The 12,475-nt window shown below is 38.6% G+C and overlaps 1 protein-coding gene across 2 annotated transcripts; it reads left to right on the top strand.

Annotated features, from left to right (window-relative positions):
• The first annotated feature begins 1,738 nt into the window (after positions 1-1,738).
• On the top strand, positions 1,739-3,944 carry mibp2 (muscle-specific beta 1 integrin binding protein 2). 2 transcript variants are annotated; one of them, XM_015953575.3, is made up of 8 exons: positions 1,739-1,994; positions 2,411-2,501; positions 2,703-2,751; positions 2,945-3,134; positions 3,215-3,286; positions 3,360-3,466; positions 3,541-3,631; positions 3,711-3,944. In XM_015953575.3, the coding sequence occupies exons 1-7, from the start codon at positions 1,969-1,971 to the stop codon at positions 3,624-3,626; spliced, it is 621 nt and encodes a 206-aa protein (XP_015809061.1). In that variant the 5' UTR covers positions 1,739-1,968; the 3' UTR covers positions 3,627-3,631; positions 3,711-3,944. The 2 variants fall into 2 exon arrangements, with proteins under 2 accessions (XP_015809061.1, XP_070410974.1); XM_070554873.1 differs by lacking the exon at positions 2,703-2,751 and having other exon boundaries at positions 1,868-1,994.
• The last annotated feature ends 8,531 nt before the right edge of the window (positions 3,945-12,475 follow it).

The raw sequence follows: 12,475 nt of genomic DNA, 5'->3' as shown, positions 1-12,475 counted from the left end.
TTTACATGTTTCTGAAACCAAAATATTGTACGCATTTTCTCTAATGACTCATGGGCCACAAATTGTTCCTGTGACATTGATAAAGTTTTTTTTATCTTTAATCTAACCTGTAAGGCATAATTTGACACATGAGTAATAAGTAAAGTCAAGAGTTTGATTAAGAAAATCCTTATCTAGCATCTTTTGTAAAACTTTTACAAGAATAGGAACAAGACATTTCTTTTTACCAATCTTCGCCAAAAAATAAACAATATGCTTAAAAAAACTGGGAGCATTAATAACTAGTGATTGAAAATTATGTTATAATATTTTTATTTCTAAGACTTGAAGAAACACATAGCTGCAATGATAACATCATGAAAACAACAGTCAAGTAACTATTTAACGTTAAGGTAAACTGCAAAAATGGGTACTACAATATTCATTGTTCTATGTTTTATTTATTTTTTTAATTAAAATGATTTTTATTTTGAAATTCAGATCACATATTTTTTATGCATTTTCAAAATGATGCTTGAGTAAACTGGCAGTCTAGATGACATATTTGCACTAATGTGGACTGAAAGTTTAGATGTTAAGAGAAACACCCAGTCTGACATGTGGGGTCCAGAAGGAAGTATAATGTCAAATCAAAATCAAAGAATGATCAGACAAGACTTAAGGAGGAGTTACAACCAGAAACCAACAGATCACCACACTGGAAGCTCAAATGCACCCAAGAATTTGCTGGAAAGAGAACAACTTTTGTGATATTTAGTATTTGCATGAAAAACACAATTAGGTGCAGTAGTTAATGTAAAGAAACTTCCAGTCACATTGTAAATGTGATGGTATTCATTATATCATGGTGGTTGAAAGAAAAGATTTAGAGTTCATATGACTTGCAGCTGAAGCTCAGTTGAGGAAATTGAAAATAGTATCAAGGTCTAATTTATTTATCTCTGGTTAACACATGTGATGAATCAAAAATGCATTTTCTTGGCGTGCGCATGCAGTCACACACTTGTATTTCTCCACTGTTGCTACTGATATCTTATGAGTAAGAAACATTTTTAAGAATAGCTGCTATAGTAAGGTGTTTTAAAATATAGCCTTGATACTTGCATGTAGGAGGTTATAGAGAATAAATCATTGGAAGCTAAACGGACTCTGCTAAATAAACTGCCAACAACCAATGATCTTAATCACCATTAAAATGGAGTGGGACATATCAGTTTTTGCATGCTGGCAGTGGAAGAAGTCATAAACTAAATAAGTTCCTTCTTTTTTGGAATTATCCTAAAATGAGTACACCATGTCAGAAAACCATTTGGCCCAACAACGGATTTTGTTGACATTTGCCCTTTGGTAAAAAAAAAAAAAAAAAAAAAAAAAAAAAGAATCAATTTCATCAAGTCTAACAAATAATTGATGTTTTGGTTTGATTTTGCGTTTTTCTTCCCTCTGGTGTATAACTGTGAAGCCTATGCAGTTGTACTCAGTGGTAAAGTAAAAGTATTTATTTTCATTTATACTTTCTATGTATGTTTTTGTACTGTTTCTATCAGACAAATACGTTTTAATTGTCTAAAAAACACAACCTCGTTTATTTATTTTATCTAAGAATCACATGGAGGCGTGGGGGGAGGAGCTCGAATTTGCGGACCTGCGGTGATCCCATAGCGTGATCCTCGCTTCTGATTGGCTGCCCTTGCAGCCCGGAGGTGTTTAAATAGCCAATCACGGCCCTGTTTCCAGTATGTGTAGAAGCGACAGCACAGAGTGGTTCTCTCTCGGTGGAAGACCGCGTCCGAGTGACAGCACGTCTTTGCTCTTACCACAACCCTCAAGTACCATGGAGGACTTAAGTAGTTGACGTTTCCTGCAGCAACCTTTCTCTTTTAAGCTTTCTTCCCGTCAGATCATCGTTATCTCGACCTGGTTTTATTGACGTTTTCAACTTGACACGAGCTTTGACCAACGGAAACCATGAAGTACATCATCGGCATTGGCGGGTAAGATCCGTCTCTGAATGACTGGAAGCTAAGCTAAACTAAGCTAGCAGGCTAACCAAGCTGCTCGAGGCCCCGGTACACGTGGGAACAGCATCCGCTAAACTGTTGCTGCCTTTGCGGATGTTAAAGTGCCCTTTTATCAAAACCTATTATTTAATTTAATATTTGGGTTTGTTATCAGATTATATGTATGTGAACAACGGCTAATCTGATGATTGTGAGAGAAATGAGCTCAAGGACCAGCTAGTGGACCCACCCTTTTATGTGACGCGGAAATTTGAAATCTGTCATAAAAAACGTCTGCTTTTAGCCTCTTGATTTCAAAACACGTCTGTTTTTAATATTAGCCTTATTGTTGACATCCTCCTTTGCTTGTCTTGCATCAGCCAACGTTAATAATCTGTTACTTTTGTTAGAGTGACCAACGGAGGGAAGACCACCCTCACCAACAGACTCATCAAGACCTTACCCAACTGCTGCGTGGTGCATCAAGATGACTTCTTCAAGGTGAGCATCATCATACACACTTCCTTTAAATTGTGACCATCCAGTATAGAGTCAGAGTATCACAATTCGGTGGTGTGTAAACACGTGGCCACTTGTGTTAATAGGCTGTGTAACTAGTGTGTAATAACACTATTAGAGCCTTCCATAAAGCTTAGTCCTAGTGGAATGTACCTGGGTACATCTTATCGATGTATGTTTCAGCCACAAGATCAGATTGAAGTTGGTGAAGATGGCTTTAAGCAGTACGATGGTAAGCCTGGGTTTTATGAAAGAGTGTGTGTGTGTGTGTGTGTGTGTGTTTGAACTAAATGTAACACTCTTCTTTGTAATCTCCGTGCAATAAAGGTTCAACTCTAACTGAGGTTCTCATTTGCTCCCTGCAATTTCCTGTACGTCTTTTATTTCCCCCTTTTCCTTCCGTCCTTCCTGCTATTTCTATGTAGTCATCACTGCTTTGGACATGGACGCCATGATGAGTACCATCCACGGATGGCTGGAGAACCCGGTGAAGTTTGAGAAGTCTCATGGCGTTAATAACACCCAGGATACTGAAATTATGCCCAAGTCCGACCACAAGAAGGAGGAAGAGATTCACATCCTTATTGTGGAGGGCTTCCTGCTTTACACCTATGGGTAGGAGCTCAGTTACATCACAGTAGATAAGGTTCTGGTCTTAAGGTGGAAATAAACAATCCTTTCATTTATTGTTTCAGGCCTTTGATCGACGTGCTAAACCAACGCTACTTTATTTCCATCCCATACGAAGAATGCAAAAAGAGGAGGAGGTGAATGCTCAGAATGTTTTCTATGCTATCTGCCTTATTTGCTTTATGTAAACGTGTTTTTTATTTTCTGCAGCTCTAGGAATTACGTGGTGCCTGACCCCCCCGGCCTGTTCGATGGCCACGTCTGGCCCATGTACCTGAAACACAAGAACATCATGGAGGAATCAGCAGTTGATGTTGGTAAGTATGCATGATAAAGGTTTGGTGTTCTCTGATGAAAGCATTAATTTCTGAACATTGGTGTGCTGTTACAGCGCAGCTAGATGGAACCATGTCAAAGGAACAGCTGTTCAACTTTGTCTATGGCAACATCCTGAATAACATCCAGGCATCTCTCTAACAAAGGTACTGAACTCACCTGATGGTGTGTGTTGTCAAACCCCTCACCATCATTACAGCTGATGAATTTGTTTTTCTTTTCCAGGTCACCTGATCGGCTAAAGCATTTACTCTACAAGCAGAAGACCACCATGCCTTAATTTCCTACCTGGCAGCTCATTTCACTGCCATGTTTTTTATTTTATGTATGTTTAACAGCATAAAATGCTGGTGTGATTTTTGTTTTATATCATATTTATTGCTTTATTACAGCCAAAGAGAGCAAATGGAACACGTTCAGAGGATGGTTGCATGAGTCAATAAATGATCCTTCTGCTAACTCTGTGGTCCTGTAGTGACTTGACGTAGATCATGTTCCATTTTCGGCTCAAATTGATGCAACATGAATGAAGACTATTGACAGCTGCAGCTCCTGATAGCTGCTCCCAGCGTACAGATGGCCTGCGCCATCATGGCTAATGGCAGCAGCTGGTGTGACTGATAAGTAACTCACGAGATTGAACCTCATGACCGCAGCTTTTGAGGACGTTGCTGAATTCCATCACAAGTTTCTTGGAAATGTGAAGATTGCATAATTAAGAATCTAAATGCCCATAAATCTTATCTAAGCTAAAATTTGCCTGGTTAAAGTTTCAGAATTTACCACATTTAGGGTTGTTGGGTAAGGTTTAACGTTTTGTAACAGTAAATTATCCCCAAAACACGTCGACTACAACTATTGGAGCAATACATGGAACATTTGCAAATGTCAGATTAATGTCAAATAAAAGTTGCCCAACGTAGATCAGACTGAATTCAGATCTTTAAAAAATGCCATACTGCAACTGCATCTAGAACTTCTATCCAACCATTTTTTGCTTTACAGAAAAGAGCTTAGAATTAACAGTAAAGTTCCATCTAACCCGTTTATAAAATAGAAAGTAGTGAAATTTCATGATTTGGTCAACTGTAGAATATTGCATACAATGTATAAAGGTTCATTGCCAAAACAAATTCAGCGATTGTTTGAAAAGAGGGAAAGTAGGTATATGTTGAAGGCAACTGAAGTCTTTAAAAATACCCAGATTTAGAGCCAGAATGAAGGAAATGAGTATTTCAGTGAATGGTGTGAAATTATGGAATTACCTGGACAGAAGTGAAAGTCAAGAACTCAAAGTGTTTAGAGAATTTATTAGATAAAGTGTGTTGGGTGGATATAAATGTGATTGTCTGTGGCTATAATATGGACAAGGAACGTGACTGAACTTCGAGGGAATGTGTGAGTTTAATTTCTGTTTAAAAATGGGGCAGAAATTATAAGATTTTTTCCTCCATCTGCCCCCTTTCATTCAAGTTGTATTGTGTTTATCCATCCATTGTCTGAACCCGCTTGTCCACGTAGGGTCGCGGGGTGCCTATCTCCAGCGGTCAATGGGCAATCAGGCGGGGTACACCCTGGACAGAGAGCCAGTCCATCACAGATCAACACAGGACAAACAACCATGCACACACACACTCACACCTAAGGACAATTTGGACAGACCAATCAACCTAACAGTCATGTTTTTGGACCGAGTGAGGAAGCCGGAGAACCCACGCATGCACAGGGAGAACATGCAAACTCCATGCAGAAAGATCCCAGGCCGGGAAGCAAACCCAGCACCTTCTCGCTGCAAGGCAACAGCTCTAACCACTGCGCAGCCCTTGTGTGTAAATGCATATTGTTTATTTATTAGTATTTTTTTATTGAATGAAATAAACATGAGAAAAAATGCCCTAAACTTTCAGTACCTTCACTTATATCAACATAAAAGCACCAGAGAGTTAATTTAATTAACCCCTAAAATATCACGGTCAGTTATACACACGGTGCTGCTAAATATACAATCCTTTGAAAATGATTTTTCATTTCTTAATTTGGCTTGGAAAGATTAAAGCTCTTAATCAGAGTTTCCTGTTGAAGCAGGGAGCAGCTCATCAGTGCCATGTGGTCTAACATCTCTGGGACCAGGTTTTAGAGCTAATTCCAAGAATGAGGCAGAGTATTCAAACGTTTCTCTACACGTAGAATGATGAAATCAGCATGTAGACGGGAGATGGCCACAAAGAGTTTTACACAGGAGAAGGTGCAAATTGTTAATCCTGCAAAAGACCGAGACAAGTCTTCTTATTTTCTTGAAAGTTTGCTGCTAAAACCCTGAAACGTTGCACACGTAAGCATTGCTATTTGCATGAATCCTGTTTTCCTGTTAGAGGATGTGAGTAACAGTGGCTGTGGTAACTAAACTTCCACAGAAGCCTGAAACTATCTGGGCGTGCCATTTTCACTCCACACATCTCATGTTACTCTAAAACACACATGATTATATAATTCAGCCAGACGTATAGAAAAGTAGGTCAGAGGTCTGCTACTGGGGGCTTAAAGGCCTTCCTCCTGTGTTTCCTCTCTAGTAATAATCCTTACATTAAAGTTAATGTCTACAGTTCTTTTTTTTAGCACTTTTATGGATTATGTTCTGGTAAAAAAATAGCCAAAGTAACAGATTAACTCTCCTGACTATCCAAGCCTTTGAGAACAAACTGTAATTTCCACCTTGTGAGTCACTGTGGAGTCTTCAGATGATGATATTACAGCTGCACACATGTGTGGATGTCTGAAAACAGCTTACGTCTTGTTTTATTCAAAGGGCACACACACACACACACACACACACACACACACACACACACACACACACGTTTCTGAAACAGCTTTTGGAGCAAACAGTGATGATTTGAAACATTCGTCCCTTTCCCATGAGTGTTTTTTAATTACAGGTGATCATCAATAAATATAGGTTTTAAAGTCCTTTTGGTGGTGAGAGTTTAATACTTCATTAAACACAAATTCATTCTTTCATTTAACATTAATGTCATTAAAACTCATAAATATTGTTTGCTTTGCCTTTAAAGCTTAAAACAGACGTTTGCTGTTATGTCAGGTTGAGTTAGAGTACGAGTCCAGAGAGAGCGGGACAGCCTGATTTTGTTTTTAAGCAGAATAAACACCGACACAGTCCATGAAGTATGTCTAAAGCAACATTTTTAGGACTGGAGGTTTTACTCTGGGGTATAAACAGCACCTGCAGCAGGTACTGTGTATGCCAACATTTAAACAGGAGCTCATAAGTTCAACTTAAAGGCTGAATTTTATTTTTATGGTGGTAAAAATAGTTTAAAGTGGCATCTGGGTCATTGAAAACTGGGTGCAACTTTTCAGTCAAGACCTTAACGTAGTAGATAAGATCTGTAGCTTGCATTACTGGTCTGGTCTCAGTGAATCGCACACAAACATGTCTCAATGGCTAAACTTACATTTCTCTTTTTACACATTGAACTCTTTCATGTTTGCAGAAACTAACATTACTGTCACCTCAAGGTCCTCAAATGCATGCATCTTGATGATGAGGTTTTATTTTGTTAGATGGTGCAGGCCTCTGACATCCATGGTGAGTCTAAACTGCAGTTTTCTGTACCACACCGACCGCCACACCACGGGTTCTGAGGGCTTCTGCACGGTTTTTACTGGATGGTGTTTGTTTAAAACTTGTATACGCCTGCTTTCCTGTCTTGTCGGTGTGTGTGTGTGTGTGTGTGTGTGTGTGTGTGTGTGTGTGTGTGAGCTGCACCCATGTCCTCCTCTTAAGCACCTCTCCACCATTTATCCCAAAAGCTGAGGAAGCAACAGTCTGCTGTGGTGGACTCAAATAGAGCATATAAACAACCCTATAAATCCTCCCCTCAGACCTCTATTCCATACATTTACGGTTTGGATCATAATATCTGCACCTCACGCAGGTCAGACACCACACAGCTGTGCAACCACTAACCATTCTGGCTGCAGAGGTGACTGCAGCTCTGCGGCCGCCTACCTGAAAACAATCTCTTTGTCCCGCTGACGGAATCACGGCGTTCCCTTTAACGAACTCTAACCAAAGAAAACAACAGGGACAGGGCTCGTTTATGCAGCCAAATTATCCTTTCCTCTCGCCACAGCTTCTCTGCTTGTTTGCAGCCTACAAGCTTTTTCTATTTTTATCCCCATTTTACTGCGGCCTTAGAGGAGCCATTCTTGTCATAAAAACCCTTAAGTGACCACCGAAATTGCTGCAGTGACTTGTTTTGAAAGTGTGAAAAGCTGCCGTGGCAGTGAGCTGAGCAGAGCTGACATTTCACCTGCGTACGGCCGGAGCGAAAACATCTACTGTGCTTCACCCTCTCTGTCTGTACACTGAGTAGACGTAGTCTGGAGCTGTTATACTGCAATGCAGACACAACACGACCCTGCATGACCCCTAAAGGACCTCAGGTATTAAACTGGACACACCGCAGGGCTGCTTCTGCTTCACATAGATGCTGCACATTGCTGTTGACATTGCTTATTCTAGAAAAGTTGCATAAAAACAAATGCCCCACAAAACACACATTTTATATTTAAACTTTATGTAACAATAAAGTAAACAAGTCTGATCTTATAGTTTTCATTTGAGAACATGTGTTTATTATGTAATTAACTCTGTTTTGACTGTGGGATCATCTTAAATCAGAGGGTTTCATCAGAAAACGAGACAAGGAACCTTTCAGCAGATAACACCCCAGAGCAAAAATAACAGGATCCACCTCCCTTGTTGATGATAAGGTAAATTATTGGCTGATTACTTTTGTAACTGAGTTCTGCAGAGAAACTACAGGATGTCTTTCTGAACTTGAAATGAGAGACTGCTACTTTGGTTGTGTGGTAGAGAGCTTAAATGGCCTTTCTGTGCCAAATGTTGAGTCAGAACCTTAATTACAAATGTTCTTCGGTCCCACCGATCCCACTTGTCCTGACTTGAAAATGAAAAGTTACATAAGACATGGACGAGAAGGGGAAAAATCACCTAATTCACTGCTGCTGTGGACCAAAACACTGCAGCTATGTGTTTTCCAAAGTTTTCACATGTGTGCATCAACTCCACCACCACTCAGACCAAATGGCTAAAGCTAAGGGAAATAATGATATGATGAAGCTCCAGTGTGCGCCCTAAGCCCACTTCCTGTTGTGGAGGGTCTGGGAGAGGCAGTGAAGCAGACCTCAGCCTCCCACTCCTCACCCATCTGAATCACTGTTTACTCAGACAGGAAGATCATCTGCTGCTCCATGACTGTGGCTTTTGGAGAGAGGGGGGGGCTGTGTTTTCCCTGACGGCAAACTTTCTAAAAACAGACAAGTCTACAACCAAACGCTTGGAGACAACACCAACCCCGCCTCGGAAACCACCGCGTCTCTGGAAGCTCAAACACCCACACCTTCTGACAGTACAGGACCTCTTTTGATCGCCTCCAACAACTTCAAAGTAAATTCTCTTACCCTGAGGCACAATTAAATGTAAATATAAAAAAGCTCCACAATCAGTGTCTCAGTCCTAAATGGGTACCAGGAAATAGAGAAATGAGAAAATAAAATAAAATGTTTGTTTACCAACAAAGGTAGAGGAACTTTTTACAAACAATGGTGCTAACTGGCAGCAGGTCTGTTCTACAGGAAGACATTTAAATATTTTCTTAATGGAACATTTAAATAGGAGCAACGAGGAACAAAAACAACACTTTGTAACAAAAACGTTTATATGAGATTGTTGGATTTAAGACACTAAATTCTCTAAATAACATGTTGATTTAAAAGAAATAAGAAAATATTTTTTTGTGAAATTAAAGGAGACAGAATGGTTAGTTAATAATAATAATAATAATAATAATAATAATAATAATAATAATAATAATAATAATAATATAACAGATAAATATCATTTTCCAGGTTCTAGAATGTCACTTGACAAATGAATGCTATATTCAGGGAATTTACTTATATATTTATTTATTTTATGGACACTCGATATCTGATACACTGATATTGTCGACTTAATTTCCGATACAAATCCATACAGGTATTTCCTGTGTCCTCCTGTCATAAAAAAAAAAAAGATTACTAGCATCACCTAGCTCCTATCATGCATGCATAAGTCATTAATAGGAAAAGTGTCATATTTATTCTGTCTCCAACAGCAGCTGAATCTCGTTCTCCCTAACCTGACGCTAAGATGTGTGTATTAGTAACATATTTTTTTCTTGTTCTGTACATTTCAGCTATGGTGATAAAACATTTATTGTACTTTATAAAGATATCAGCCAACATTAAAGGTAGACCGATGATACCAAACATTCCTTATTTATTTATTTATTTATTTTAATAACATTTAGAAGATTCTGGGCTGTTTATATTTGGGACAAAAATGTTACTCTAACGTTTAGAATACTTTTGTGATTGATTCATAAATGTGTGAACTTTCACAACCCTTTCTGACATTTGACGAAACCACATCAACACACACACACTTGCTTATTGAAAATTAAAACAAATAAAAAGTTCCACAAAAGCATAAAACCTTAAGTTATTTACTTAGGTACAAACTCTTCTCATCCTATAAATGTTTTCTCAAAATCAAACTGACTCGGTTCCAGAAGTAAGTTAACACATCTCAAAAAGTCATCCACTGCTTATTTAAAAGTGTAACACATAAGCCAAAGAGGGTTTGACTGAGCTTGTTGTTTCTCTTGTATCAGAGCAGAACCAGTCAGTGGTCACACTGCGGTCCAGGACTGGTCCAGACTGGGCCAGGCTGGGGTGGATGGAGTCGTGATGGTTTTTGTCTGAGTTTAACTAAATTTAGAGTTTCATGTGAAATGGAAGTAGGTGTGGCATACACATGGCAGTGTTGGGAGTGAGAGGAATGTAACCTACTTCTCTGTCAACAAACTTGTGTTTGTAAGGCTGGTGTGTGACAATAGTACGTCAGATCCAAACAGACGACGATTGTTGAAAACAACACACTAGTGTTCACGAACTCTGGCATCAAACTTGGTCAGGACAGGAGTCAGTAAAATATCAGTTAGCAGCTTTCACACCCAGCGGGATCAGGTATGTTGTCATAATAATTATATGCTGGAAGGTTGCATGACTCTAAAACACTCTATATCAAATACAGGCCATTTAACGTAACTCCTCAGTTTAGCTGGTACTGGCATCATCCTGGTACACAATAGCATCAATATAACATTCAGTACATGTTAAATACTTGTGCAATACCAGATCTACATAGTGTGTTTGTGTGCCTTACAATATTCTGGAACCCAAGTTTCATTTTTATTTGTGGTTTTAATTGGTCAAAGGTCACAATAATGGCTTACTGCCTATGTATAAATACACGTACCTTTGTTATTACTTTTCTTTGAATTATTTTCTAAGTGTTTGTGCTGCTGTAACAAGTGAATTTACCCTCTATGGGATCAATAAAGTCTATTCTATTCTTTGGGGGCTGCAGAATTCTAGAAGGTGCTGTGTCAAATACAATCATAATAATAAAATCTTTACATTTTAAATGTTCAGTTGATGAATAGAGACTTGATAAAAACAGACTGTGAGTAATGTAGCATGGGTGGGGCTATAATTAGTTATATAAGTATTATATAATGATATAGAAAGCAGTTTAAACTCAGAGATGAAGGCTGTTCTCTTCTGCCATCTAGTGGAAGAAATGTTTACTACAGCTAGTAATGAAGCACGCGGGCACTAGCTTTAAAGGTGAAACTCGAAAAATTGGAATAGGGTGCAAAAATCCATTTATTTAGGCTCAGGAACCCTTTGCAGGTGTTTTGGTTAATTAATGTGACACTTTGAGTCTAGAATATTTAACCTTTTCTCAATATTCTAATTGTTTTTGATTAGGAATATGGGGTTTTCATAAACTGTAAACCATAATCATCAGTTATGCCAAAACCTTTAAATATCTGGCTTTGTGTGCAATGAGTATCTAATTTGTTAGTTTCACCTTTTAAATTGAATTATTGACATAAAGGAACTTTTGCACCATATTCAATTCAATTCAATTCAGTTCAAGTTTATTTATATAGCGCCAAATCACAACAAGCGTCGTCTCAAGGCACTTCACATAATAAGCATTCCAATACAGGTCCATTCATTAAGCCAATCAGAAATAAAGTTTCCTATATAAGGAACCCAGCAAACTGCACTGAGTCACTGACTAATGTCAGTGCCTTTACAGCAATCCTCATACCAAGCAAGCATGCAATGAGAGTGGAGAGAAAAACTCCCTTTTAACAGGAAGAAACCTCCAGAGGATTCTGGCTCAGTATAAGCAGCCTTCCACCATGACTCACTGGGGATCAAGAAGACAGAGCGCACACACACACACACACACAGACACAAATTTTTCTAGTTTTACCTGTATATTAAATCTGCACGTATAAAGCTACAAATCAGTGTGTTGTGATATAAATTATCTATCGACAAAAACAAGTTCTTAAATGGATTTTATTATTAACTGTATAAACACTGCAGTTTGAAAAGCACTAGTGCATAGACGCTTCTGAAAGAAGGAGACTAACAGATGATACTGAAGATTTTGGTACATTTTATCATCCATATCGTCATAATACTATACACTATGTGGCCTCCAGCAGCAATCGAATTCAGTGCAGAACCTTTTTAAATAACACGCTGATTTTACAACATTTATCACTAAACGGCATGACGATCAGAGACAATACGTACTAATACTTTGACAAAAGACACAGTAATGGTCTCAGATCATTGTCTGACAGAGAAAAGCATTTGTTCTGCACTCATAAAAGTTTACACATTTGTGCATCATCAGCAGAGGAGAGCAGGAACACCAGCGTTTGATGATAAAGTTCATTTCTTTGGTTTCTTGTGTTCTTGGCAAACTCTGATATGATCCACCAAACACAAACATCTCATGTTTTGTTCCATTT

The sequence above is a fragment of the Nothobranchius furzeri genome, chromosome 9 (assembly GCF_043380555.1).
Source record: "Nothobranchius furzeri strain GRZ-AD chromosome 9, NfurGRZ-RIMD1, whole genome shotgun sequence".
NCBI lineage: Eukaryota > Metazoa > Chordata > Actinopteri > Cyprinodontiformes > Nothobranchiidae > Nothobranchius > Nothobranchius furzeri.
This window is presented reverse-complemented; position numbering and strand designations above follow the sequence as displayed.

What these genes read in the sequence shown, in the direction of transcription:
- mibp2 (XM_015953575.3), top strand. Translation starts at nt 1,969, where the DNA reads ATGAAGTACATCATCGGCATTGGCGG. An exon ending in GAATGCAAAAAGAGGAGGAG is followed by an intron (nt 3,287 to 3,359) that starts GTGAATGCTCAG and finishes TATTTTCTGCAG; the next exon opens with CTCTAGGAATTACGTGGTGC. An exon ending in GGAATCAGCAGTTGATGTTG is followed by an intron (nt 3,467 to 3,540) that starts GTAAGTATGCAT and finishes GTGCTGTTACAG; the next exon opens with CGCAGCTAGATGGAACCATG.